The sequence below is a fragment of the Lontra canadensis genome, unplaced genomic scaffold, assembly GCF_010015895.1.
Source record: "Lontra canadensis isolate GAN:19392208 unplaced genomic scaffold, GSC_riverotter_1.0 scaffold1, whole genome shotgun sequence".
Taxonomy (NCBI): Eukaryota; Metazoa; Chordata; class Mammalia; order Carnivora; family Mustelidae; genus Lontra; species Lontra canadensis.
In genome coordinates, this window is record NW_022630995.1 from 104,885,237 (window position 1) to 104,909,348 (window position 24,112).

Consider the following 24,112-nt stretch of genomic DNA (forward strand, 5'->3'; position numbering starts at 1 on the left):
TTCCTTTTATATGACAGATGTCACCTGTTCCCATCAGGAAGTCGGGGTGGGCACACGACTCAGCACTGGCCCGCCGGCATGCACTGTTGCATGGACATAGGTTCTGAATCATGAGTGAGCAGGGAAATGCAGGGGGGAAATGCAGGGGAGAGGTTATTCCATGGCTAGTTGGGCTGGAATTGGTGAATCTACCTCTTAACTCAGCATGCTGGCAGGATGTGATTTGGAGGATACTTGGAGTAAGTCTAACTGGTAGGAGAAAATAAGACCAGTGTGCAGAGAAGCTGATGTGAAAAGGAAAGTTAGAGAGGTTTTGTGTAAGCCCAGATCCATTTGTGCCTGAAACCAGTGCTCATGCTTAACCACATTTCATGGAATAATATGCTTAATAACATTTTCGGGTTATAGGATTTTCAAAGATCTTGGGAACAGATCTTTTATGTGGCTTAAGGTTCTATGTTATCTTATTTTTCCTCACCTGCATGCAAACAAGCATTTATACTTCATTGTTATGTTTGAGGCTTTGGTGGATTTTGAGTCTCTGCTTTAGGACACACTGGAACTCTTCACTTCGTTTTAAATACATTGTATTCACAAGCAGTGGAAAGCAGTGTGTGTATCAGTTAATAATTCAGAAACCTGTCCATGTTAAGTTACTTCAATAATGAATATCAGTTACAGGACTTTATAAGTGATGGGATTTAAAAGTGTTGTAATAAAAATGTGCTGCTCGACACAAAAATTCTAATTTCTGTATAATCTATTTATGTGTATTTTCTTTTTTAAATATTCTGCAGCTGTTCTGATTCAGTCACATTGTGTGAAAAGAGGTGAATAAAAGCAATGTCACCTTTCTTGTGGTTTGCATCTATAGGTTTAACGTTGGGATTATCACCCTTTACCTAGCATTAAATAAAAGAAGGCAAAATATTAGTGTAAGGTATACAAAACTCTTTATCCAGACTAAAGCCAGTGATATTTTAACTTTGAAATATTACTGTAATCACTTACTAAGGGGAGGTGGGCAGCTCCAATCAAGTGGAGCTGACAAGAGCTGTGATATTCTGGAGATAGGAAACTTACCTCATGTTGAGTTACTGACTTGTGCCAGTTACTACATTATCAGATTTAATCTGCACAACTGCTGTGTATGATAGCTGCTACTGCCCTGATTCTACGCATTAGGCACTTGAGACTTAGAGAAGTAGAGTGACTTACCAGGGCTAAGATAGTCTTTCTCTTGCCCAAATCAAATTCTATTCATGGCTCCTCTTTGGATGAAGTTCCTATTTTCTAACTTGGATGAAAACATCTGTGTTCTCTGGCCGGTGGTAATCTTACAGCTTCATCTCTTTTCATGACCTCCCTAGACTCCAAATTCACAGATATGCTTTCACTTCCTAAGTTTATGCCACACATTGTTCTTCTGAGCAATATTTCCTGCCTGTGGCCCAACCATTCTGTCACTAACTGCTCCTAGTTATTCAGATTTCAGCTTAAGCACCATATCGTCTGGGAAACTTTACCAAGTTTACCATGCACATTGCGTTGTTCATTCATTCATTCATTCATTTGTTCAGTGACTATTGAGGATTCCACAAGTGCCAGGCGATATTCTGGCCTCTAGGATTACAACAGTGAACAAAGAAGAAGAAAAAAAAAAAAATCTCTGCCTTTAGAGCTTCTACCCTAGTAATTTTACTTACTTAGTTCATTGTCCTTACATGCTACTTTTATGAGAGCATTAGTTATGTCTAAGTTCTGTTATGTTCTTAGGGTCTAACACCCTAACATTTTTAGGGTCTAACCCAACATTCTTAGGAATGTTGTAGGCATTTACTATTTATAGAATCGGGGCATACATGAGTGACTTCATTTATTATATACTTTTGAATGGTCATAGAGAAGTATAAAAATATCATAGTAGGCCCCTTTGATCTTTTCACATTGCCACCATTGTAGTATCAGACCTCCTTGTCTTGTGACTTAATTATTGTAATAAACCTCTAATTGAAAACCACCTGGCTTTTAATTCTTCCACACCATTGCATTTTCCCCGAGAGCTTCCAGATTTATCTTCTTACATTACTGGGATTGTTTTCCTTCTCCTCAAAACATCACATGCAAGAATCCAAAGCCCTTCACAATCTAGTCTAAATCTCCTCTGTTTCACGTATACCCTCTGATCAAAACATTTTTTTTTTCCTTTTTGCAGTCTATTTATCCTAGTTCATTTGCCCGTTCTAACCTAAGGATCCCTTCCTCTTATTCTCAATTGATTACAAATTTTTATAAGTGCTACAGGTCACTTCCCTTTGGTTAAGTCTTCTTTGATAATGTCAACCAACCTTCATTTCCAAATTTCTGATTTTCTGTTAAGCTTTCTATTTCAGTAATAATTGTAAACAAATTTTAAGCAGCAGACTCTAAGCACTTCACACCTTACCCCCAACACAACGCCCACCCATACACACTAAGAAATCTTCCATGGGAAACTTCAAGTATGAAACATGATAGAAGTAGACCTTATTGTTGTAATGGGCCCTAACACTCCTCCTGCACCCTTTTGGCTCTGAAGAACACATTTGCAGCCAGTAGATGACCTTAATCACACTGGTCTTTGCTTGCTCTTATTATTAGCGAAAGAAAGCTCCAAAGTGGTCAGGATGACTTAGCACTATGGAGAGGAAAATTACTTATTCATGAAACAGAAGGAAAGGATCATACTTGCCATAACAGCCACAGCACACATTGCAAGCCCTATGTGTTTGACTTCTTCCTTCTTCCCAGGTAGTATCTGTAGAACAAATAGAGTACAATTGATTTCATCTTATCTCTAGTGATTTTATCTTGTCTCTAGTTCTGAGACATTTGAAATGTTAAGGAGACTCTTGATTAGATCCCTCTGCACTGGGTTTTAGCCATCTACAATTCCCAAGTCTAGAAGCCAGAGAGTGAAGATCATGGTCTAAGGTCAGTGTTTTCTTAGTGATGAAAGGTCAGATCCTTAGCCGTTTTGTAGTTGGAAGCCCCATCTGGTCCTTATTTGTATCTGTAAGTCTTACATTCCAAGTACGCTCTGTCTTTCTTAAGGGAATTGATTGTTTTTATATTCCTTTACTATAAAATTACATCTTATTCTTGAATTATTTCATATTTATATAAACTTGTCTTCCCATCATTGAAAGTCACTATTTTTTCATTTTCCATAACACCTATCACATGGGAGGTATTTTGTAACTACCTGCTAATTAAGACTAAAGAGAATATCCTAGTTTATAGTTAACTATTTATTTGGGATTTTGGGCAATTTGTCCCTCTGACATGTGAACTCTCTTGTAAAGTATCAAAACATCACAGGAGAAATCCAGTGTCTTTTTGAAAAATGTAGTTCAATTTGTAACAAGAGACATAATATTTTAAAATCAGCCTCATATGTATTAAGAACACTTGAAAGTCATATTTAAAATACCTTAAATGAATATAGATGGTGGAAAGAGTTCTGGAGATTTAATAAAGCAGGTTTATAATGAAATGTAACTTAAATTATGTGATTTTATAAAATAAACTTTTCCTTAGTAAAATCAGTTTAATAATTCACCAAACACATTATGAAATTTTTTTGTTTTTCAATTTATTTATATTTTGTCAAGAGAAAGGAAAAGAGTTGATTGACAAAGCTGATAGATCCTTTTAGCATTTCAAATATATAAGAAGCACTCATCATTTTTAATCAAATGAAAAATAAACTGAATTTGAAAATGATTATTAATGAATCACAGTATAAGATGAGTTATTGGCAGTGGTTTTGTTTTCCAAACACCTGCATTAGTTTGCCATGATTCCTTAGTTTATATGCCTTATACAACATGTTAGAGAAACATGATTTTTGCATAATTTAATAGATATTTGTCAAATGGTGAAGAGACATAAGACGTGATTCATGCTCAAATTGGTGACAAGCACATATATAAAAGTACAAAATATACAGAGATGTGGATGCTTGACCTAGGTCAGTTTAGGACTGTGACCCCAATTTGTATTCATTGAGATAAACAAAATTGATGATTTTATCACTGTGGAATATAATCAGCTCCACAAGAGGAATATTCAATTGAATGGATATTAGTTCTGACATTAAAATATGAAATTAATTATTTAAATTTTAAAATTCTTAAATTGATACCTCCTTTGGATAAACAACACACTCTGATGCTTTCTTAATGTAATTTGAAATTTCAAAATAAAAACATAAAAAAGTATATGTAAAGTAATTTTAACTTGACATTTATTTTTAGAGAAACTATATATCCTTCTGCCTCTTAGGAAGTTTGACAGATGGCAAAGAGGCAATGAAATGATTCACTTATATAAATGTTTATGGGAGAACTAACTCGTAAACCCGTATTTCTTGACCATAAGAGAGTGCTCCAAGTTTCAAAATGGAGAGGCAATACTTGGATGCCAGGAAGCCAACACTTTTCAATACCATTTTGGATGCATCTGCTTTCTCAAGTACATGCTTAAGTTCTTGAGACCAAATTCCAAGCCTTTCATTTCTTTATTGTCCCAATATATTCTAGAATAAATAAGAAATCGTCAGTCTTGGGGGGGGTCCTTATTCATCCTTTTAATACAGTTTATTTAGCAAATATTACACCTTTCAATGGTTTGCTTATTTTTTCAGGTATTTCTTAAAGATTTTTTAAAATGTTTTATTTGAGAGAGAGAGAGAAAGCATGGTAGGGGCGGTGGGTATAAAGAAAGAGAAGCAGGCTCCCTTGGCAGGGAGCCTGACGTTGGTGCTTGATCCCAGGACTCTGGGATCATGACCTGAGCTGGAATCAAGGCAGACATTTAACCAGCTGAGCCATGCAGGCACCCCTATTGTTTCACATATTTAACTGAATAAATTCTGGAATATCTGTATGTAAGACAGATGGGGGATTGACAGATTAAGGAAAACTAGCTAGAATTAAAAAATAGGCTCATTGCCTTGTCAGAATTATTTTCCAGAGAATACTTGTTCTTAGCTAATTTTCAAATGAATGTGTTCTAGCATGTCTGAGTTATTCATCTATTTTTAATAATTGGTCAATTAAAAATTAAAAATTCCATTTCCAAATGTACCTCATATGACAAGTAAGCTTACATATTTTTACTAAAGAAATTTAATCCTTCTTTCTATTAAGTCATTTAAGTATTATCTTTTAGGAATAGCACTTACTAGCTTTGTTCCCTTACTAGTAGGCATAAATAGAGCTGCCTACTTGAAATTCAGTGCTAGATAAAAACTCCTTTACTGATAAGCCCACTGGCTATAATTGCCAATTTAATGATGAATAGGGGGACTTTAGAATTAAATATAACTAGCTTGCTTTCCTTGAGTTTTTAAAATATTAGAAACAAAATAATCTTTTAAATTGTGCAAACTTGAGGAGTATCGTAATAATAATAAGAAATGACTCATTTATTCACCACCTAGAAGATTTTTCTTAATTGAGTTTTCCAGAATTCTAAGAAGAGTTGTTTTGTTTTATTTTGTTTTTGATCCATTTGGTGCCATACCTTATATTCCTTCTATTTACTATGTCACTTCCAGCATAATTTAAAACATTACTGCCATTACACAGCCATAAAACAGAGTAGTCTTGTAAATGAGCTTTGCTACAAAGGAAAATGAGGCTAACTAGAAACTCACCATGGTGCTGTTACCCCCTGAAAGATTGGTGATATCACTGAAGCCATTTGGCAATATTTCCACTCTTAGAAAATGGCAGTTGTGGAGCATGAGACCAAGTCTCTTTGACTTCAGCCTCAGTAGCTTTCGATATATGATAGCATAGATTTGGATAAAAGGTGGAAAAAAATGAACAATTTTTCGTATATTTTATTTATGGCTAGGTTGAGTACAGTTACTTAGATAATCTAGCTAAATCTGGCAAAACATTCATGATATTTCTTAGGCAGATGCCATCTGGAATAGCTACCATGACTATTTCGTGTTGTGTCTGTACAGTCCATGGACCACAGCCTGCTAAGCTTTTTTTCTCCCTTATATTATTTTATTTAATTAAAGAAAACATATTGAGTAAGGTATCGTGTGAAAAATCCTCCAGAGGAGGCATCTGAGACCTCCTAGAAAGATTAAGTAGCTTGTCCTAGTCAGACAGGGTGTGGTGTTTTTACAAAGCAAAATGGTGAAAGCGTAAGGAAAAGTAGAAAAAAAAAAAAAGAGTAGAGTGTGAATGTATATGGAAAGGGGGAGGTTGGAAAAGCAAATTGGAAAAATCTACATATTTAATAGGTAGTAAAGCTGATTTGGGGAGAAGGAAGAAGATAATAATTAACTAAGAAAGCCGTAGTTCATCAACTGCGATCCATCAGGAGAAATACACATAACAAACCAAAAAACTAACAAGAAGCATTTACACAACCAGGCAGTCTAGCTTCAAAGACTGTGTTCTTAACCACTGCACTCTACTGCCTCTTCTCAAGGATGAAATACCACATCTGAAAGAGTACTGTGACCACAGCAACCAAATAGTTAAAACAACAACAAAACAACAAAACAAAACAAAACAAACCTCCAGAAATACACAGATGGGAACACTACTAAGGCATAGATCTGTAACCCCCAGATCTGGTTATAGTAATGAAAGCCCATGTTTCAGGCCTGGAGGGCATTCCCTATGTCCTGAAATCTGGGATCAGTATTTCGAAAAGTGAAGAGAACAATCATTCATTTACTAATAGTATATCTAAGTATGTAAATCATCAAATTTATTTATATTTGACTGAAGTCACATCAACGAATAGTGTTCATCCAGTACTCTTGATTGCTGATGACAATCAAGGGCTTGGTGAACTACATAATATAAATAAATCCACGTATCACATAACCAACCAATAGTTTCCAGGTCTGACCAAACTTGGACACATGAACAGAGTGATGACCAAATTTAATTAAATAATCCAGTAAGTATTGTACATACTTATAATTACTATTAGTCATTAGTATCACAGTCATTACCATGACTTATATAATAATAATTATGCATTTTATTATAAGCTGGATTGATGCTGAGGTGGAAAAATAGTGATAACAGTTAAAACAAATACATTCTTGTTTAATAAATTAAATTCTTCCAGTAAACAAAATCTTATAAAGCATTCAACTCAGGAAGGAAAAAAAAATCAAACAATAATTTTGATGGTGAGAACACTTATTTTTAGGACAAAAAAATAAACATAAATTTCAATAATTTATTTTTCTATTGATTGGAATACACTGTATACATATATTATGGTGTTGTACCCATAGTACAACCAATCGTATTGTTTGGTTCTTCTATAATATAGTTTAAAAACGTAGACTCTTCTAGTTTTTTTTCCATCAGATTATCATTATCAACTGAGATTTGGGGATTTAAGGGATTTAGTACTGTGCTGTTACTATTAGAATCCATAATATATTTTCCTTTTTTTTTTTCAGTTGTCCTGTTATATTTCTCATTGTCACTGGTGAACAGGGAGTTTATTTATCTTCATAGAACAGCATCATAAATATAAAGCATTTGAAATCATTGCTACTAATCTGCAGTGATGCTGTCATTGTTCTGTAATTTCATAGCTTTTATTTTCTTTCAAAATTATTGAAATTTCATGGGGTGCCTGGGTGGCTCAGACGGATAAGTGCCTGCCTTAGGCTCAGGTCGTGATCTCAAGGTCCTGGGATCAAGCCCCATGTTGGTTGAGCTCCCTGCTCAGCAGGGAGCCTGCTTCTCCCTCTCCCTCTGCCTATTCCCTCTGCTTGTTCTCTCTCAAATAAATAAATAAAATCTTAAAAAAAAATAAAATTGTTGAAATTTCAGTATTTAGCAAATATTGATTTGGAGATTTTTGATTACTGTTTTATACTATCAAAACCAGAGTGCCCTGGTTAAGAATTCATATTTTGTGTTTTATAAAATGCCCAAGGCTTGTTAAACATTTGACATATAATATTTGCGATATGGAAAATATTAATTATATTGAAGTACACATTTTTCGTGGATTAGACCCCTTTATTTTTTCTTGGTTAGTTTATTTTACAGTTGCAGATTTTTAGAAGTAAGTGAATGCCATAATAAAACTCACTTTTATCTCACTAATTGCCAGATTTCAGAAGTTTAACATTCTGCTAATAAACTACACGTACTCATGCCAGCTGATTTGTACTGGAACTTACCATTCAGGAAGGTTTACCTAAAGCTGGATTATCAGTAGGAGGAAGCAAATATGTACTAGTGGTATCACTGTCTTTAACCTAGAGCACAATCTCTACATGTAAGACCTTTCTCTGCAGAATTGTAAATTTTGGAAAAGAATAAATTGTAGCTGACGGAAGATTCAAGAATCAAGCCAATAAGTTTAAAAGATTAATCGCCTCATGCTGAGAATTCAACATGTTAGTTCCTTAACATTAGAGATGTTATTGGGGCGCCTGGGTGGCTCAGTGGGTTAAGCCTCTGCCTTCAGCTCAGGTCATGATCCCAGGGTCCTGGGATCGAGTCCCGTATCGGGCTCTCTGCTCAGCAGGGAGCCTGCCTCCCCCTCCCTCTCTGCCTGCCTCTCTGCCTACTTGTGATCTCTGTCAAATAAAAAAAAAAAATCTTAAAAAAAATCATATTGGCAAACATATATAGAAGTTAACAGTATTTAAAAAAACATTAGAGATGTTATATAGACATTCTATATATAACCATATAGAATGTGGTTATTACAGAAAAAATAGTGGGTTGAAGTCAATGAAGCAAAAAGGACAGTGGCAATCTAATGGTGAAAATTGCTGGGCAATTCAGTAACATCTTTTCTTAAAGAAAAATTACAAACTGTTAGTTCAGTATGAGCTGAAAAAACTTGTATATTCTACTTCATGCAGGTCTTCCAAGGTGATAAAAGCCAGCATTTTGGAGAAATTAAAAGGTCTTTATAGAAAAATAGCAACTCAAAAATCCAAAGCACTTGACTTCTAAATCATGGTATCGATGCAATTTTGAAGTGCTGGTCCATTAAAAATCTATTTTTCCCCTGTAATTTATTGTTTGAAGTTTTGTTTTATTTTGTTTGATCTGTTTGTCTGTCTTTAACAACTCACTCCTCTGTTCACAAGCCTTCTAATTCGTTAAGCTTTCTTTAACCTAGAATGCTATGACATTATGGAAATTTTGCTTAGTGTCAGTAGGAAATTGACCTAATGATGTTTTTGATTTTGTGTGTGTGTGTAAACAAGAAAACAGGACCGAATGTTTGAGTGTTAGCACTAATTCAAAACTATTTTAAGTAGTTTTACATGAAAGTATATGTTTTATATTATATGTTAGTATGACTCCTATTCAGGATGATAGTTTTTGTCAAAGTTCTTTTCAGACTATCAACTGTATAGCGGTTATACTGGGCCCTCATCCTTCTATATTCAGTACTGTCTACTGTTTACATTTTTTAATGTCGTAATGTAATTGCCAATGTGAACTTGGAAACAATGGAATTCTGTGAAAAAATAATTATATTATAATATGGCCATACTTATTTGCTGATTCACTAAATTAATTATGACGTGCATACCTAATTGTATGATTAATATGCATGTGGTTCTTGTACCAAACACTTATCCCTTCTAAATAGAGTTACCAGCTTGTCTCTAGTCGGGAGATGCAAGGCAGGGGATTGGTCATGATTGTGATTATCTTTCCAGCTTGTCCTTCCTCTGCCTGAGATTATTTTCTCAAGAGCCTGTTTATCCTCCATATGCTGGCCATTATCTTTTCTCCTTAGCAGTGTGCTAGTTTTAGGGACTCTTAGACTTGTGCTGTGACTGACTCATTGTCCAGTTTTTGTAGATTACAAGAACATACCCAGCTGACTACAAAGAGTCCCTTGTTACTGCCCCAGCTGTTTATTCCTCTTTCACTTTAGCACTACTTTGCTGTAATATACAGTGAGCAAAGTCTTGAACTTGTTTAATGACTCCCTAACTGCTTCGCTGACCACTAATCTCCAAATAATTCCTCCTTTGTGGTGGGTGGTTTTACACATGTACACACACACATGCATAACACACACAGACACACATTTATATTTATGTTTGTATGTACTTGAACCTCCCTCTGAGCCTGTGATTCTAAAGCTTAATAACTAGGTATCCAGTAATGATATTAGAAATAAAAGCTATTCCTTTCCTTAAGAAATAAAGACATATCCTTTCTGTATGTTTTTTTCAGTTTCCCACTTCAAAATTCCATACTCTCCTTCAGGAGATTTAGATCAGAAGTTGGTACCACTTATGTGTGAGAATCATTTCCAATAAAGTTTTATGTGTGGTGGACTGAGAATCATTGTGGGCGGGGAAGCAATATTAAAAGGCAGTTACGTAAAAGTAATTGTTCATTTAGGTATTACTTAGCGTGTGATTGTTTTTGGCATAATTTGTGTATTTCCTGATAGCAGAAGAGGAAAAAGTAATAAATATGGTAGCACGACAGGATGTTGGTCACTCTTGTACCATTTTGTTGTACTGAGAATATTAGAATAACCACATTCAAACTCACTTAGTCACCTCACTTAGGGAAAGAACCAAGAAAATAATGACACCTTCTCACCAAATAGACTGAACTGCTTAGTATACCTGAGAGGTATAAAAACTAATGGATTTCTTCCTTCTCCATTATAAAAACAAAAGTAGGACCACAGCTCATAAGGAAAATAACCATCAGGTTGTGGCACATCAGGTTACCCATGAATATGGGTATCAATGGTCCAGAAAAAAAAAAATCCTTATGTTTTATTTCATTATCTTTGATATGTTCATCTTATTAATGCCATAACTCTCTACATTTCTGATGGAAATATGTACAATTCTCCTAATAATCTATTGAAGACATAATATACATTTTGGGGAAATATTTAGCCAAGTGTATGGATATTTTCATAGAAAGTGGGAATGCTTTTATTAATAGTATTGTGTTTCTTTAGTTTTGGAGCCTTTTCAATCTGACAGGCCTTTCGGTGCTGGCCCTTAGTTGAGTAATCCATCCACCAGCAATGTTCAGTTGGGGATGAGAAGCAAATAATGAGAGCTAGAGAAATGTGGGAAACAGGGCTATGTTGATGAAGAAAGAGCTTGCCTTTCTTTGACAGAATTGTCAAAGCCTTGTTGTTTGGAAGTGCTGTTAAAACCAAATGATTTTGAAGATGAAAGGACCTAGCCTGGTTGAGAATTGGAGACTGAGCAAACAAGAAGACAGCTTGCCTTGTTCGCTTGCATTTTATACTTCTCAGATATGCTCAAAGAGGATGGAAGGTGGGAGCCACGGCAACAGAGAGAGGGAAAGCTACCTGGCTATACGGTTCACTTACCATCACAGAGAGGTAACTTTCCCTCTGTGTGGTGCCATGGTTCCCACCCACTATCCTCTTGGGTGTGGCAATCACTTTCATCCTAAAGTTTGGTAACAAAATAGTGAATGTTCCCAGCTATTTGGGATAAATAATTTATCTTAAAACTGAAGTGCACAAGGCATAAGCAATAGCTACATTCAAAAGCCCAAAGAAGTAGTTTTACTCTTTGTTATCAGTTTTCTTAGCTTCATCTCTTTCTCCTAGATTTGATCAGACAATCCCTTCAATATTATCCTTTCACAAATAGGAACTCCTACTTTCACACCAACCTGGAATTAACTTAGAAAGAAGTTGCCTTTCAAACATGTGTCTCCCTCACATATAATACCTATGAGGGGAGAGAACCACACAAGCTTGCAGGATGGGGACTGCGGTGGGTCCACAAAGGCCCAAAACTGCAGGTCTGTTTAGTCTTACTGACTAGATAAGACCTATCTAAGAGCTGGTCGTAAATCTGCATCTCTAGAGATTCCAGTTCAAAGTCCAGGGATCTAGTTTCCAATCCTCCCCCATGCGTTTCTGGTGTAGAACCAGGTAAGGGAACCACCATTGGATGCTTGGAGGTCCCACCTTCTAACCCAGTCTTGCTGCAGACTGTTTTTCAAAGTTGTGACTCAAAGGCTTAAAACAAGCATCTCAGACAAGCTGAAGGCTTTTGGCTTGCACCAGTGAAGCCCTACAGACTTGTCATCGAACTCTATCAATCCCAAGAGCATCTCAAAATCCCTGACTTCTTGGCTAATGGATTTCCAAATTAAGCACAGCGTAGGGCCAGTGGAAGAATCCGCAGGTAGCACATATTTCTCATGTACCTCTTGGTTGGGAGGTGGTGTTCTTAGTACTGGGGATACAGCAACCAAGACTGACCAGTTATACAACCTCACAGAGGTTTTATTTCCATGAGAAAGATCAGGGAAGAAATGGCATGCAAATTAATAAGGCAGACAATTCCTGATAGTGTTAAGTTTTGTGAAGAAAGTAAATTAATGGGATGAGGAATGATTTTGGAGAGAGGCAACTCCTTTACAAAGAGTGCTCAAGAAAGAACCCTCTGACCTGTGACTGGTGGGTGAAAAGGCGTCAGCCTGTGGAAATCCAAGGAAGAAAGAAACTTGGATTATTTAAGACATGAAGACCCACATCTAGTGAACAAGAGGAGGAGAAGGGGAAGGAGATGGAGATGGACTAAAATGATTTTATCTTAAATTGATTGCAGCACAGAATGGGTTAAGATGGCATGCTTTAGCCTTCTATTTGTTGATACATTCATTCCATGAACCTCTTAGTGTTCAAGAAACAACCCATCATGTTCATCATTTAAACATAAAATTATTTTAAAATATTAAATACATATACATAGGTAAAACATCTAAAATAGCAAAGATATTATAAATGATGGTTGGCAGCAAAACCTTTCAATTATGCAAATCTGAATTTAAATCCTGGATCATCCATAGAGAAGAGTGATCTTGCTTAGCCCCATAACCTGTCTTAGCTACCCCATTTCCTCATATGTATAATGGAGATTTTATATATATATACATATATATACATATATATGTATATATATGTATATATATACATATATATATATATATACTTAAGGCTTTGGAAGTAGTAAAGGAAATGGTAAGTACTAAATAAGTGGTTTCTAAAAAGAGAGGCTACGTCATTCTCCCAAGAATTTTGGTTTTAAAAGAGAAGGTGAGAACGTTAGGAAATAATACTATTTCCCAGTGTTTTGGGTACTTTACAAGTTTTTTTTTTTAATTTAAAAAATGATGATTTAATTTTAAAATGACAATTGTTTTTGTCATTTAACATCTGATATTAGAGTACATCTTATAAAAATGTTCTTTTATAATTTAAATTTATATTGGAGGGTTTTTTTTTTTTGGTGGTGTATAAACTAATGATGTGTTTTATAATTGATGGCATTTTAGAGTCAATGAAATACAGTTTTTATCATACATATTAACTTTCTTTTTCTCCAGGAGGTAATAAAATGTAATACTTATTTATTCAGACCTCAGTTATATCGAGATAATTCCAAATTTTTGAACCTCTCTTTGCCTTATCTTTTCTCTACAAAGGGAAAATTCATACCATGACCTTGGTGGTATTAAATCAGAAATTGTGCATAAATTTCTAAGGATGGGGTGTGGTGATGCTTAATTGAAAGCATAGCGATACTATTCATTATTATTATTATATTTACTTTCACAGTTAATCTGTGAATTGGTAGATTTGGATCCTAGAGCCAGGTCCGCCATTAATTAACATTGAAATCTCTGTCTCCCTTATCCTATTTTGCAAAAGAATGTTTCAGCTAAGATGAGCTATACCTTCCTTCTGCCTCTAAGATTTTGTAATTTTTTAATCTAATTGAGAATCATAATGTGACCATAAAATGAATTTTCTTTGTTTCTTTCAGTTTGTGGGGACATCCATGGACAATTCTTTGACTTGATGAAGCTTTTTGAAGTGGGGGGATCTCCTGCCAACACTCGCTACCTCTTCTTAGGGGACTATGTTGACAGAGGGTACTTCAGTATCGAAGTAAGTCTCTATCATTTCTTAGCTATTTGGGAATGAATCAACAATATCTTGGCAAACCATAAGTGGTAAATGTTATTGTCTTAAGGAAATTCCTAGTCTATAATAGAACTTTAATACACTCAGTTATTGGGATACTATGTATTCTATATTCGGTTGATTCCCATATGCTTTTTAATGCATAGAGATGCCAAGGAAATGGCTATTATTAAGACTTTGCCTTTTATACCTTTTCTATATTTGCAACTTTGCAAAAATTGCATTATATTTTACATTAGATAATACTTTTTCCTATTGACAGAACTAAACTAAGTTTATTAAATAAGCAGGAATGTGTTTGTATGATTATGCCTTATAATTGTGAGGCAGTAACTTATCTTTGTAATTTGATAACCATGTGCATGTGTGTCTTTGTCTGTGTCCATGTTTTTGTGTGTGAGTATGTGTGAGTACACTTAAAGCTGCTATATTTTGTCTTTTTGGCATCTGTCATCTAACTAGGGTAATTTGCCAAACTCATTAATTAAAACAAAACAGATAATTTTTGAGTAGAGGTTTTTCCTCAACCTCCCACCTGGATCTGCTTCAGGTAAGTAGAAATTGTATTCAAAATAAAGGCAAAGACCTCACTTTATTCATTTCTTTGTTTTTCCTGGTGCTTACCATGGTATCTCAAACATAGAAAGGGTTCATTAGATATTTATTGAAAGAAATGATTTGATGGGATGCCTGGGTTGTTCAGTTGGTTGGGTGTCTGACTCTAGATTTCAGCTAGGGCCATGATTTCAGGGTTCTGGGATGAAGGCCAGCATCAGGCTCTGTACAGGGAGCTTGCTTGAGGATTCTCTTTCTCCCTCTGCCCCACCCTCCACTCCCCACTTGTGCACACACATGGGATCTCTGTGTCTCTCTCTCTTTAATAAATAAATAAATCTTAAAAAAAAGAAATGATTTAAAATAAGAATGATTGTTAAAGAAGCAGAGCTCATGCTATAGCACCTGATGTTATTATATGCACTCTCAGAAAAAAAAAAGCATTTAAAAGGAAAAAAAATATTCTTTTAAAAATTATTTATTTATTTTTTTTTTTAATTCTTTTCAGTGTTCTAGAATTCCTTGTTTATGTACCACATCCAGTGCTCCATGCAATATGTGCTCTCCATATATTCTTAATTAAGAGAGAAGTCAACTTTGTAAAAGTCTGACACCAACATCATATATTCTTAATAGTCATGTAAAAGAGAGACTAGGTTTTTAAATGTTCATCATAATATTTTATTTACCATAGGAATGTTTTATGTTGAAGAACATACCGCTCTTAAACAGCTTTTGTTTTTAAAGCTATCATACCAATTTTATATTTTTTGGTTGTTCAATTTACCTTCAGTAATTGAGTCCATATATATAGAGAGAAGCTATAGTCATTGGCTATATATATTAAAATATATTTAATATTTTCACCAAATATTAAGCCTTTGTGTATTTGAGAACCATACACTTCTTATTTATTCATGATGATGAGGGAAGGAGGGATGGTTTTGGTATATAAAAACAAAAGGAGAAAGTAAATTTTTGATATTTCTTCCATTTGGTAAACACGTACTGTATTATTAAACACATGAAATGTATATGCACTATGATCAGAACTATAGAGAATTTGAAGAGATGTGTAGCCTTGCTCTCTAGAAAACTAAATCTATGTTGGAAAATATGACTATAAAAAGTTATATAGAATCAAAAGCCTAGCCTAGGTAGTCGTCCAGGATTCAATGATTTGAATTATTAAAACCTTGTGATAAAAGAAGTATGGAAAACGATTGCCATTGCAATATAGGAAAGTGGAACAGTTCTGAGAGCAGACATGATTGAGGAAGACTAAATCAAAGGAGGGAGACTAGCTAGGAAGGAAATTGAAATAAGAAAAGTACAGGGGAAAAAATTAGTAAACTCCACAGATGTCATTCATTTGCTAACTTGACCAACTTAGTAGGGAAGGGCGATTGAATACAAATTTTCTAAGACCTTTATATCACATTAGGACTGGTATCTGCCAAGAGAAAATAACGACCTGAGAAATGGTGGTTTGAACAGGATAGATGTTTATTTCTCTCTCCAATAGAAGCTAACAGATGGGACTGCCCACGTGGTATGTCACAGCATGGTGCCAGTGCCCAGGTTCTTCCTGCCTTGTTGCTCTGATAGGCACGGGATACATGGGCTCGTTCCAAAGACTGCCTTGTGACCCAAGACAGCTACACCAGCTTCAGCCATCATGTCCCATGTTGCATTCAGCTAGAAGGAAAAGGAAAAAGAGGACATGTCTTCTCATTTATGCATATTACTTCAGCTTGCATCCCATAGACCAGAACTTGTTGCTATGGCCAGAGGTGATTTTCATTATGCAGCCAGGTTTGTAAAAGACTGCAATAAGCAGAAAACAGAAATGGGCATAAAATGTTTCTACCACTTCCCTTAAGTTACAACTGTGCAGAATCTGCGTAAATACTTTCAAAAATTATTTGAGCGACTCTTAAATACATCTTATTCATTTAACATGCAAAGTTCTCCTGTGTAAGGTTCTGAGAATGAACGAAATAGATATTCTACTTTCCTTGAAGCTCACCTTCTTAGGGAAAGCCCAAGATTATCCTGTTGGGAATGATTATCTTTATTGGCCAAACGATGGAGTGCTATGTTGGAAAATTTTTTTAATAGCACATTTGCGATTTTGAACTACTTAATTGCCATCTTCTCAATCTAATCAAAGAAATAACACCGTTCCTTATTAATTTACTAGTAAAGAGGAACCACTAAATCATGTGTTCTTTGAGAAACAGTTGACACATTTGGACTCCATCTTTGTCTCACCAGCTCCTTCTTTCGATAATATTATTTCTTAATCTGGTTCATGTTTATTTACCTTTGAATTTTTACTCTGAGAGTTGAGGCTTCTGAAGCTCTGGCCTCAAATTACTTGAAATTTCCTAAACTCTCCCTAATTAGGAGCTTTTTAGAGCTCTGTTTCCTTAAATTAAAGAACTTGAGAAGCAATAATCACTAACTTACTCTTCAGCAGATTTCTTTTGAGTCTACAATTTATTTAGATACTTGAATTATAGAATTTGCAATTTTTTTAAAAGATTTTATTTATTTATTTGACAGAGAGAGATCATAAGCAGGCAGAGAGGCAGGCAGAGAAAGGGGGGGGGGAAGCAGCCTCCCTGCTGAGCGGAGAGCCCCATGTGGGGCTCGATCCCAGGACCCTGGGATATGACCTGAGCCGAAGGCAGAGGTTTTAACCCACTGAGCCACCCAGGCACCCCAGAATTTGCAATTTTGTGTGTCGTGGGCACCTTTTGGAATTCAAAGGATCAGAGATTGAACCCCGATGCTGGTGACATAGCAAATGTATCAGGACATTTAGAAGTTCTGAGATGCATATACCAGAGTTCCCATCTTTACAAACAGCTCTTTAATTAAACTCTAAGTGCCTGAGAGTACAGCTCCAGGGACTTGCCACATGCATACAGAAATAACAAAAATGTGAAGTCCTTCTCTATGAAAAGGATCCATTTTGATTAGACTGTGACCTTTGAGGGGCTTTGGGATGGCTCAGTGATATCATCATGTTTAAAATAGAACAGATGTTTCTATAAAATATATTTACCGAGAATACTTTGGGGCTCTTAATGGTGGATTAAGGAAGCTTATATTGTTTGCCTGCCGAAATGCTATTGTTGGGCTGGGATACATGAGCTCCTTTATTCCTCACAGTTCTGCAAGGAACGTGCAAATGTCTTCGTTCTGTGCGGGTGAAAACCAGAGCTCAGAGAGAGTTGCATGCATAGTAAATGACAGTGCTGGGCTTCGAAGTCTATGCTTTTCCCACTCCACCCCACGCCTTGGCCACATTCACGAGGCGAGCCACCAAAAATGGACACATCAGTGTTGCAGAAACTGATCCACACTTTTATATCCACTCATGCACGTGCAAACAGGGACACGTGGCCCTCTCCTCCACCTCTTCAGTCTGAAGGTCCAGCAGGAATACAGCATATTCTGTTTGAGTAAGACACTGTCAGTTCATGAGAGTTCCTAAAATCAGAGCTCCCTTTTCTGGTGTGGACTATCCTAACAGCTTTCAAAAGGTTCTTGATTCCTCAATAATTCAGGGCTGCCCTGCAGGTATTCTTTGGCTCTCCTCTGGGCAAAGAGGAGCCACTTACGTTTAATTTTACCAAATCAGCTTTGAAGAGTAGGTTCATACAGTCTCTGCGGGGTAGTGTTTCCAGGCAGTAGGTAATGTGCTGTGGGCAACACACGGAGTTCGTTTCCTGCACCCCTGCCCACCCCTTCCCACCACCTTCTCTTTCTGCCAAGATTAGAAATCACTCCCCACAACGTTAGCCCAACTAAAACAAGCAGGCTTTTGAGTAGTGATGGAAGAGGTAATTTTGTTTGGAGTAATAATTTGTCTCACACCAAATACCATCCTCTTTCTGATGATGGCCTTATGCTACCTAATCTCTTTGATCAAGCGTAGGTGTCTGTAGAGGTCCGCGTCTGAGTGCGCTCCTCCGAGAATGCGGAGAAAACCAGAACTGCAGACGAGGCGTGCCTCGCCGTTTCCTTCTGTTTGCTTGCTCTTGGGCTTTTCCTAGCCAGTCTGTGCGGCTCCACGCCGCAGGGCTGTGAGCTTAGCAGCGAGCCCCCCCTCCCGTGCTACTTACATACAGGTCTCAGCCCAAGCCTCAAACTCGGTTAAGCAGGAAGAGTTGTTGTGTTTATTCGCTGTGAACTCAGAGACGAAATGAACCACGGCAAGTCAGGCAGCGTCCCGTGCTTCTGCAGGAGAATAACAAGCAGACAGTGCAGCAAGCCGTGTTAGGTGACAGAGTGATGCCACAGACCCCAGGAAGGAATTGTCTACTGTCTCCCCGCCGCCGATGGTCTCTGTTAGTGCAGGACTAGTGCTCTGCTGCCTGTCCGTGTGCTTGTCAGACCAGGCAGGGAATGTCTGAGAGGAGCCGCATTTGACATTTCGGGAGTTTGGATCTTTTCCCAGCCAGTGTACATCCCTCACTTAATTGTCCCATGACTGAGAGGCGTCCCTTTTGATTGGAACATATCACAGCTTGGAGAGTTATTTTGGAAGGCTGCTTGATGTATATCTGAAGCTGTCTATTTGCTTTTTAACTTCCTCCCTCTTTCGCCTCTTTCTTTACTCCCCTATACAAGTTTCCAAGAATACTCATCATCAAAAGGCATAAATTACAAAAATAAATCATTGCACTACTCTTATCAGTGAACCAATTAAACTAATGAAGAAAACGGTATCCTTGGCAAAACTATATCCTTAGTGCTGCTTCATTGGGGAAGATTGATAAATTAAATAGGAGAAAACCGTGTCTGTGACAGAAATTAATAAAAATATAGGGGGTGCTCAGTTGTTCATACTTTAAAACTAATTGTAAGTCGTAATTGTTTAATTATTTCGAGTAGCCCTGGAAAGACCGTCAAGGTCTGGTTGAAAGTCATTAGCACAAGGAATTTACATCTAGCCGTGCAAAAAGGCCAACATAACTTGCCTCTCTGTTTCCACCTTAACCAATTAATTCAGTGAACATTTTGTTCACATTAGCCATCTCCTACCACATAGAAGAAAATAACCAATTATTTTAACTAATTTGTGTTTCATTGCTTAGTGATTGTGATACTTTTTTTTAGAAGAAACTTTCCTTTTTTAAAAATAATGTCCAATTATGATTTCGCTTCAGATCGACAGGTCCCCAGAATATTGGAACTTTAGATGGCAGAACAGTTGCCAGCAAGACAGTGTTGTACTTGGCGGCTCTCGCCCACCAGATGTTGAGGGTGAAGGCTGGCCAGGCTCCACTCTCCAATCCACCCTTGCCCTTTCATTTACCATGCCACTTCTTCCATATTGGCTGCATTTGTGGTTTTAGTCAGCACTTGGGAAGATATTTTGTTCTTGCCACAGGGGAGAAGGAAATAAAATGTGAAAACAGGATTCTTATTTTGAGGGTATGCTGAGCCAAGAATTTGGAAATTAAGTTATGTTTTCTTTCTCCCTTTCTTTTTCCTTCTCCTCTTCTTTTCTCTTTTCTTGCTTTCCCTCAGTCCTTCACTACCTTCGGTGTTCCTGTCTTCCTTCTCATTTACAGAAAAAAGGAGCTAATATTTCTTAAACTCCCACTATATACTAGGTGCTTTATATCCGTTAAATAACAAGGATATGTGCTGTGAATCATTAAAAAGGTAAATAAGTATGAAAAGCATATCATAAAATATTTCTGTATCACTCTTTGAGATTTCAGTTAGGAAAAAGCTACAGAAATTAAAACTAAAGGCAATAAAGCCATGTGCTAATGTCAAAACTGGATCTTTAACAGACGGCAAGAGAGAAAATATGGGTCCTAAAAAGCGACTCCTGTAGCACTTAACAGGGGTTAGGAAATCGTGTTTTAGATTTTAGTTGGAGAGATAATAGCTTTGCTTAAGATTCTTGCAGACAAAGCCAATCCGAAGAGTTCAGAATTGTGGTTACATTTCCAAAAGGATATTGATTGGGAAGTGCCACAAGGGAACCTTCTGGGTGCTGAAGTGTAAGTGAATTTGGTTAGTCATTTCATGAGAATATACACATATACAGACTCATTGACTGGCGAATTGAAAATATGCGCACTTCTTCCTGTGTAAATTAGACTTTAATAAAAACAACAACAAGAAAAACTTTTTTAAAAGCAGCTACAGTATGACCAAAACATATACTCTTTCTCAATATAAAAACAGAATATATTAGATGTAGCAATTTTAGTAAATAAATATAATTTTTTTAAAAGATTTTATTTATTTATTTGATAGAGATCACAAGTAGTCAGAGAGGCAGGCAGAGAGAGAGGAGGAAGCAGGCTCCCTGCTGAGCAGAGAGCCCGATGCTGGGCTGGATCCCAGGACCCTGAAACCATGACCTGATCCAAAGGCTGAGGCTTTAACCCACTGAGCCACCCAGGCGCCCCATAAATATAATTTTTAAAAGACTTCACATTCTCATCTTATTCCAAACTAGACATCCGAAGTTAACAACCAATATGGAAGTGTGTGTGTGTGTGTGTGTGTGTGTGTGTGTGTGTGTATTTCTTTAGTATTAAGGTATAACTTTGTAAAGTTTAAATTGGGAATAGTTTTCTCATTGACCGTAATAATCGTTTATAAATACCTTCTCTGAAGTGTGAGACGAGTTTGAGTAACACTCCTTTTGTGAAAGCATGTCAATGTACCCTGAAAACCAGATGTGTAACTGTCAGAGACTCATCAAGCCACCATACTACCCACTGGGATAACAGGGAATGTGCACCATAGACAACGGATCATTTGGTCAACTGTTCAGAAATAGTAATATTATTTGTCATGTGAACTTTAGCTAATAAGGATAAACAGAAAATGATAATTAGAAAATTAATTGAAGTAACATATATGTGTGTGTGTGTATAATTTGATGTCAACCCATTATTTGTTTACTCCAATTATAATGACATAGTTGGAAACAATATCTTACTTGAAAAATAAGTAATACATACTTGCTTTGATAATTAGTATTTTTCCCCAGGACGTGGGCTGTATATTCAAACATAATTATTTCCACTCATTTAATAAATTGGTATATAAGCTGACAGAGGTGATTAGTCTTCACAGGTATCACAACAAATGAATCACTAGTAGCTTTTCTCAGTGGACATTATGCAGCATATTTATGTTGGAAAGCTCTTTATAAAAATGTAAATGTTTTAAATGTTTTTTGGTTTCACATTTTAGTAACCAGAATCAGACTTGTCTCAATATTTTTGTGGTCCTCTTATCTTCTTACCCTCACTTTTAGAGGATAAACTTATTGAGGAAAAAAGAGCATACTTGTTTTCAAAGAGTGGTTTTTCTCTTTCCTGTGGGTTCTTGATGAATGCCAGTGAAGGATAATGAAATTGATGGTAGTACTCCAGGATCCTGCTTATCTTTATTCACACTCCAGGATGACTGTGTCAATGGAAGCTTATTCCAAACCTGGTGAATTCAAAGGGGACCTTCATTTTTACACAAACTGTAATACCCAAGTAATTAATTTGAGAGTTTTAAGGTATATGAAATTCTTTCCGTAGTTACTTGCAGAATGTGTAGTGAGATTCCCTGGCCTTCAGTTTAATTATATTTGTATGTAAACCAAACCAAAAACAAAAACAAACAAACCACCACCACTACCACCACCAACAACAAAAACCCTTAAGGATTTATATACCTAAGGCACTGAAATAAAAGACAATGTGATGAGGGAGAAGAAAGCTAGTGAAGGAGAAAACATATAATAGACGCTGAGCACCTGGCTGGCTCAGTTGTGCAGCATGTCACTCTTGATCTCAAGATTGTAAGTTCAAGCCAAACAATGGGTTGTAGAGATTATTTAAAAAATAAAATCTTAAAAAAAAAAAAAAAAGAAATCAGTCAGCCTGAGGCTGGTGGCATTGTTTACTTCTAAATTTTGTCTTGCCTTTCCTTCCCAATTCTCCTGTTTCCTTTTTTTTTTTTTTTTAACAATTATTTATTTAGTTGACAGAAAGATCACAAGTAGGCAGAGAGGCAGGCAGAGAGAGAGGAGGAAGCAGGCTCCCTGCTGAGCAGAAAGCCCGATGTGGGCCTCGATCCTAGGACCCTGAGACCATGACCTGAGCTGAAGGCAGAGGCTTAACCCACTGAGCCACTCAGGCGCCCTCTCCTGTTTCTGTTATCTTTTTGTCTTGTTTTGTTTTGTTTTATAAAGAGAGGTGTCTTTATTCATTAATTGCTAATCACATTTCTTCTCATGCTTGTACACCAGTATATTTTGAGTATATCTTCATTCAGACTTCTTCCAATAGACCCTGTAAAGTCCATTGTTTTCTTGTGGTGCATAGAAAATCAGTTTATGCATATAAACCTTGGCTTTGTACTAATATTTTCTGTTTAATTTTTAATATCCTCCTTAATAAGGTCTAGCCTTTTGGGGACTTTTGGTCATAGGCACACATTAGTTCATGTCTTCCTCATGTGTGAGCAATGGGACCCTTAAATATAATGGGAAAATGTTTATTTTTATGTTATTCTTATTTTTTTCAGTGTGTGCTGTATTTGTGGGCCTTGAAAATTCTTTATCCCAAAACACTGTTTTTACTTCGTGGAAATCATGAATGTAGACATCTAACAGAGTATTTCACATTTAAACAAGAATGTAAGTATACTTCAAGCTTCTTCCTTTAATGCCATATGTGCTAGTCATTTTAATTCATACCAAGAGCTCATGATGATATCCATTGCCTAAAAGTCAAAAACTTAAAAAATGATACCATTTTGTTCTATGTCATTCCATATTTCTTTCTAAGCATGGACAATGAAGAGAATTCAGAATTTCTTTTTAAATTATAAATTTTCTATATAGTGATCTGAAAATTCAAATTAATTTTTGATGTAATTTGTTCTAAGAACCAATGATTAACTTAGTTTCTAAAAATAGCAAGAATACTACTATTCAGGGGTATAATTTTACCCTTTCATCTCAAATCACTCCAGAAAAGCAGATGGAGGACAAATTCAACTGTGCCTCTCCTGGACTCAATAGATTTACTAGCCTCTAGTAGATTTTACAAAATTAGAGATGTCTTCCTTCAGACGTAAATACTAGAAGTGAGGAGTACTTAATATAAATTTCATTTTCCTTCTGTCTTAATTTTCCCTGTTGTCCAGTGAAACAAATTTCTCTCTGTCATTTAGCCCTCTATTCAGTGGAGTACAGAGACTTTTCTCAGGATATTAGCTATAAGTCAGTAAGGGAAAAGCAATGTGCAGTGATACGGAAACAACTTTAGAAAATTTCTTGCCATCTCCTTTTCTATAAGATCACTTAGGAAAATTAGCCAGCTTTATGTGCTCTGTTGGTCTCCTGGTTGTTTGTATATATAATTTTTGAGATACAGCTGCAGATCAATAGCGAGGATATATACGAAAGTTCTCGCCTCTGCCATATAAAAAGTTACTAAAAACTGTAAAATAGGGATGAACAACAAAAATGTAA

The 24,112-nt window shown here is 36.2% G+C and overlaps 1 protein-coding gene across 6 annotated transcripts in view; it reads left to right on the forward strand.

The window, feature by feature from the left end:
- The window catches only part of PPP3CA (protein phosphatase 3 catalytic subunit alpha), a 317,790-nt gene that overhangs the window by 221,845 nt on the left and 71,833 nt on the right, over nucleotides 1-24,112 (forward strand). For all 6 annotated transcript variants that reach the window (XM_032860901.1, XM_032860903.1, XM_032860906.1 and 3 more), the window contains 2 exons: nucleotides 13,874-13,998; nucleotides 23,161-23,272. In XM_032860901.1, the coding sequence (XP_032716792.1) occupies nucleotides 13,874-13,998; nucleotides 23,161-23,272 (237 nt within the window). The remainder of the gene's footprint in view (nucleotides 1-13,873; nucleotides 13,999-23,160; nucleotides 23,273-24,112) is intronic.